The sequence below is a fragment of the Physeter macrocephalus genome, chromosome 18 (assembly GCF_002837175.3).
Source record: "Physeter macrocephalus isolate SW-GA chromosome 18, ASM283717v5, whole genome shotgun sequence".
Lineage (NCBI taxonomy): Eukaryota > Metazoa > Chordata > Mammalia > Artiodactyla > Physeteridae > Physeter > Physeter macrocephalus.
This window is the reverse complement of record NC_041231.1, coordinates 2,380,405-2,386,452: the sequence shown is the minus strand read 5'-3', so window position 1 is coordinate 2,386,452 and position 6,048 is coordinate 2,380,405. Positions and strand designations below refer to the sequence as shown.

The 6,048-nt window shown below is 46.4% G+C and overlaps 1 protein-coding gene across 5 annotated transcripts in view; it reads right to left on the bottom strand.

The window, feature by feature from the left end:
- NAP1L4 (nucleosome assembly protein 1 like 4) overlaps positions 1–6,048 on the bottom strand; it is a 93,929-nt gene that overhangs the window by 61,250 nt on the left and 26,631 nt on the right. For all 5 annotated transcript variants that reach the window (XM_028479628.2, XM_028479629.2, XM_055079964.1 and 2 more), the window contains 2 exons: positions 3,740–3,839; positions 757–898 (listed from right to left, as the gene is read on the bottom strand). In XM_028479628.2, the coding sequence (XP_028335429.1) occupies positions 757–898; positions 3,740–3,839 (242 nt within the window). The remainder of the gene's footprint in view (positions 1–756; positions 899–3,739; positions 3,840–6,048) is intronic.

Genomic DNA, 6,048 nt, shown 5'->3' with positions numbered 1-6,048 from the left:
CATATACCCTGAGAAAACCATAATTCAAAAAGAGTCATGTACCAAAATGTTCATTGCAGCTCTATTTACGATAGCCAGGACATGGAAGCAACCTAAGTGTCCATCGACAGATGAATGGATAAAGAAGATGTGGCACATATATACAATGGAATATTACTCAGCCATAAAAAGAAACGAAATTGAGTTATTTGTAGTGAGGTGGATGGACCCAGAGTCTGTCATACAGAGTGAAGTAAGTCAGAAAGAAAAAAACAAATACGATACGCTAACACGTATATATGGAATCTAAAAAAAAAAAAAAAAGGTTCTGAAGAACCTACGGGTAGGACAGGAATAAAGACGCAGACGTAGAGAATGGACTTGAGGACACGGGGAGGTGGAAGGGTGAGCTGGGACAAAGTGAGAGAGTGGCATGGACATATATACACTACCAAATGTAAAACAGATAGCTAGTGGGAAGCAGCCGCATAGCACAGGGAGATCAGCTCAGTGCTTTGTGACCACCTAGAGGGGTGGGATAGGGAGGGTGGGAGGGAGAGGCAAGAGGGAGGAGATATGGGGATATATGTATGTGTATAGCTGATTCACTTTGTTATAAAGCAGAAACACACCATTTTTGTAAAGCAATTATACTCCAATGAGGATGTTAAAAAAAAAAAAAGAGTAACATTTAATGATTCACTGGGTACATCTGGATGTTTTGTCTAAAGAACTTTCTGAAATATACGAATTAAGTTTACTAACAGAGTTCCCTACCTTGTCAAAGAGAGGCTGGTATAATGCTGCATACTTTCTTTCCAAGTCATGAACTTCTTCATAGAACTTGGCTTCTATATGAGCACATTTCACCTGAAGCTGTTTCAGTGCGTTGATTCTTCTTTTTACTGCTTTGGGTAAACTAAAAGAGAGGGAATAAAAAGTAAAACATCCATATGCCTGCAAAATAAGGCGGCATGCTTATTTTTTACTAAAATAAATTAACATTAACATAGAATTAACACCCTTACCATGAAAAAGAGCTCCTAAAAATCATTAAGGACAAACACCACCTCCCCGCCCCCCACCAAAAGGAGGGTGGTGGCGGAGGAGGAAGCTGAAAGATAATTCACAAAAAATACAATTAATGAAACACAGAAGAAAGGTCCAATCTCATAAAATATCCAAAAGAATGTAAATTTAAAAGAACTGCTGTCTTTTCCTTACCAAATTGGCAATTAAAAAATAATTCCCAGGGGGGACTTCCCTGGCGGTCCAGTGGTTAGGACTCTGCGCTGTCACTGCCAAGGACCTGGTTCAATCCCTGGTCGGGGAAGTAAGATCCCGCAAGCCTCGAGGTGTAGCCAAAAAAATTTTTTTAAATAAAAGAAGAAAATTTTTAAAATTCCCAGGTCTGATGAGGCTGAGGGCAGAGGCCCTCTAATTGACTCATCTTTCTTAAGGGTAAACAAGAACCTTGAAAATATTCTTCGCATCTACTTCTAAGAATTTACCCTAAGGAAATAACCAAATTTTTATGTGCTGCAGTGACCACTGATATATTATTTGTAAAAGTGAAAGACTGGGAACAATGACAAGATGAGCAGGATTAAAACAGGGCCCGTCCACCACCATGTCCTCAAGGAATACTCAGCACCACAGGAGGAGCTCCTGCTGACACACCGAGCGAAAAACCAGAGACGACAGAGACAAGACGTGCATTCTGGTCTCGAGTCAGACAACTACCAGCTCCTTAGCCCTTTGATACTTTTTACCTTCTAAGAAACACTTTAGTTTGTATGCCTTACTTTTATAAATCAGAAGGGAAAAAACATTTTAAACCCATTAAAATCATTTGTTTAACCTGAAGCCCTTAGTCACAATCTGGAACAAAGAGCAGACTCCTGCGGACTTCCCTGGTGATGCAGCGGTTAGTTAAGACTCTGCTCTCCCAATGCAGGGGGCCCAGGTCCCACCCCTGGTCAGGAACTAGATCCCACATGCCGCAACTAAGGAGCCCACCTGCCGCAACTAAGACCCGGCACAACCAAATAAATTAATTAAAAAAAAAAAAAAAGAGCAGACTCCTGTGCCCCACAAAGATCCACACTATCCCCCCCTTGGTGGGCCTGGGTCCTGTCCTCTGAGTCCTCCTCCACGTGGGCTGACTCCTCAAGGGCAGGGCTGGCATTAGTCTAATGGTATACAGTACCAGGCAGCTCCCAAGTACAGCACTGTTTAGAAAATACAGCCATCAAGGGGGACGGGTTCCAGAACCCTGTGGATATCAAAATCCATAGATGCTCAAGACCCTTATATAAAATGGAATAGTGTTTGCACACTAAGCACATCCTCCCATATACTATAAATCATCACTAGATTGCTTACCATACCTAATACAATGTAAATGTTATGTAAACAGTTGCTGGTGTGCGGCAAATTCAAGTTTTGCTTTCTGGAACTTTCTGGAAAAGTTTTCCCCCAATATTTTTGATCCACAGTTGGTTGAATCTGCAGATGCACAACCCAGGGAACCCGCGGATACAGAGTGGAAAAGCCTTGAATCACAAAGGACCCTGTCCTGGTATAATCATACCCATGGCAACCTCCGTTTGGACAAAGGTCCTTCACTACAGACTGCCAACTACAGAAACCGTTCTAGAACTACTGCTAGTGAGAGAACAAGGAAAAAGCAGAGTAAGAATTTAATAACACTGAATACATTAACATCTGTACTTCTTCTCTACATTAATTACACAACTAACGTTATTTCCTAACTTTCAAATCTTCCTAATGGAGTAAAAATACAAGGAGCTCTAAGCCAACTGAACCCAGATATCCTCCCCAGCCAGCCTCTAAACAGTAAGAGTGACTACACACTGTTCTTCTCCCCACAACAGGCACGTCACATACAGCATGGAACGTGGAACTAATTCTATCGCACAAAACCTTGTTCCCCTCCCCCATTTCCTCTCAGCAAATGCCACCCCATGCACTCAGTTTCTGAAGCCAGAAACTAGAAACCACCACTCACACTCAGCTCTCCTACTTGCACCCAGCATCACCACACCCCACTGATCTAGTCTGCAAACGCTTCACAGAACCTTCCCCACTAGGTCACCCCCCCAAAGAACCCTCTCTACGGGCAGAGCAGACCCCAAGCGTGCCCCCTCTGTGACAACATCCCCAGCCCCGCGTGGGACAGCCAGTGTGTGTGCGGGGTGACACTCTGAGACCCAGCCGTGCACGGACTGTAGGAGGGAAGCCCGGAGCAGCTCATCCCTCTGCAGGAAGACAGCCAGGCCCCAAGAAGAGTGGTCCAAGGGCTTGAAGGGTGGGCATCCTTACGGTGTTCACTGTGCAATACAACCAAGACACAGACTTCGTCCAAATAAGCCACGTTTCGGTGTTGCAGGCTCACGTAGGTGAGCCGGGCAGGACTGGGTCTCTTAGCGAACTAGGAGCCACCATGAAAAGAAAGCACTGCCCCGGTCCCCCTGCTCACGGGACCCGCGAAGGCCTCTCACCCTACAGGCTGGCACCGTACACTTGCCCATAACTTCACACACCGCACTACCCTGGCCACAGGCCTGTAGCCTCTGCCAGGCTCTGACCCCAGCACTCACCTTCGGGACCCCAGAGCGTGGCTCTCAGCAGGCAAGGTCTACTGAATGAAAAACATACTTACTCCTAGTCTAAGGAACCAGGAGAGGTTTTTTCTTTGTTTCTTAAAGTTGCATCGTCTCACTCACGGCATACTTACGTCTCGATGTAGCTTGAAGGAGTGTGGGAGACACTGTCAAGACGTTCCTGTAAAGCTGCCAAAACTTGAGGATTCTGCATCACCTGGTCTGCGAGCTTTTCTATTAAGAGTTAAAAAAAAAACAAGGCCAAAAAATTTAAAATACTCCAACCCCACAACAGCCAAGAGTTGAAAATCACAAACACATATCTACTACCTTTGCTTATCTACTTTAATTTGTAAATATAGCAAGTAGCTTCTTAAAAACATCTGTTTCAAAAATATTTATTTTTCAAGGCATTTGATACTCTATGTTAAGTCACCAAGTGGATGGCTATGAATATACCAAGGGCTCCTGGAGAGTTCTGCTCCTTACCTTAGCCGTAGAGCCCCAGTCTCCCCACTGAGGACACTGTCACTCGCTAAGCTCAGGCAGTCTACCTCCCTCCCGGAAGCCGAGGACGGGGACAAGGTGCCCGTGACTCCGTAAATCAGCGCGCACTTGTGCCCCAGCTCAGGAAAGCGCGACTCCCACCAGCTCCCTGGGGGCACCAGAACTTCCAGGCACTCTTTGCCTCCACCTTCACCCACCTTGCCCTCCTGCCCAAACCCGCCTCCTCCCAGGAGCCCCTGCCCCTCTGCCCTGAGACCTCAACAGCTCACACACACTGTACCAACTCCCGAGAACAAACATGACGCTGAGAGGGATGTCAGCTGTGCCGCAGACTGGCTCACACCTGGCTCGCAGCGCAGGCTCTGCGCTGAAAAGACTCCCTCTCATCAACACTGTACGGAAACCCAAACTTAGGGCCCTCACCCGACTCAAAAAGCAGCACAGACCTAGAGTTCTCCCCAACCTTTTGTAAGACAGTGATGCGGGCAAGCTGAATACAAGCCGGCACTCAATTTTACCTACTAACTACAATCCCAATCACTAACATGAAGCACCGTGTATGTGTATAAAACATATGTAACTGTGTATATACAAAACTGTATGTAAATACTAAATATATACACAAACACAAATCTCTAGTTCTGGCCACTGAAAGGTCTAGAAATAATGGCAGATGGCATTTATATTTTGGTTTTTAAATCTCTGTCCCAACTAAATGATACAGGCCTCCTTGCATAAATGTAGATTCCAGGTCTGGGGAAAGGAAAGTTCGAGGGAAAATGGAACATCGCCTATGCCACAAAGCTAGAGAGAACTCAAAATGGATGGGGACACAGCAAAAGGACATAGAAGCCAGCTTAAAGGGACCCCACTGGCCAAATGGGACAATTTACACACCAAAAAGAATAATGATGGACAATGAGGGAAGATGGCAGAGTAGAAGGACGTGCTCTCACTCCCTCTTGCGAGAACACCAGAATCACAACTAACTGCTGAACAATGATCGACAGGAAGACACTGCAACTCACCAAAAAGATACCCCACGTCCAAAGACAAAGGAGAAGCCACAATGAGATGGCAGGAGGGGCGCAATCACAGTAAAATCAAATCCCATAACTGCTGGGTGGGTGACTCACAAACTGGAGAACACTTACACCATAGAAGTCCACCCACTGGAATGAAGGGTCTGAGTGCCATGTCAGGCTTCCGAACCTGGGGGTCTGGCAAAGGGAGGAGGAATTCCTAGAGAATCAGACTTTGAAGGCTAGCGGGATGTGACTGCAGGACTTCAACAGGACTGGGGGAAACAGAGACTTCACTCTCGGAGGGCACACACAAAGTAGTGTACACATCAGGACCCAGAGGAAGGAGCAGTGACCCCATAGGAGACTGAACCAGACCTACCTGCTAGTATTGGAGGGTCTCCTGCAGAGGTGGGGGGTGGCTGTGGCTCACTGTGGGGACAAGGACACTGGCAGCAGAAGTTCTGGGAAGTACTCCTTGGGGTGAGCCCTCCCAGAGTCCGCCATTAGCCCCACCAAAGAGCCCGGGTAGGCTCGAGTGTTGGGTCGCCTCAGGCCAAACAACCAACAGGGAGGGAACCCAGACCAAAGCATCAGCAGACAAGCAGATTAAAGTTTTACTGAGCTCTGCCTACCAGAGCAACAGCCAGCTCTACCCACCACCAGTCCCTCCCATCAGAAAACTGGCACAAGCCTCTTAGATAGCCTCATCCACCAGAGGGCAGACAGCAGAAGCAAGAACTACAATCCTGCAGCCTGTGGAACAAAAACCACATTCACAGAAAGACAGACAAGATGAAAAGGCAGAGGGCTATGTACCAGATGAAGGAACAAGATAAAACCCCAGAAAAACAACTAAATGAAGTGGAGATAGGCAACCTTCCAGAAAAAGAATTCAGAATAATGATAGTGAA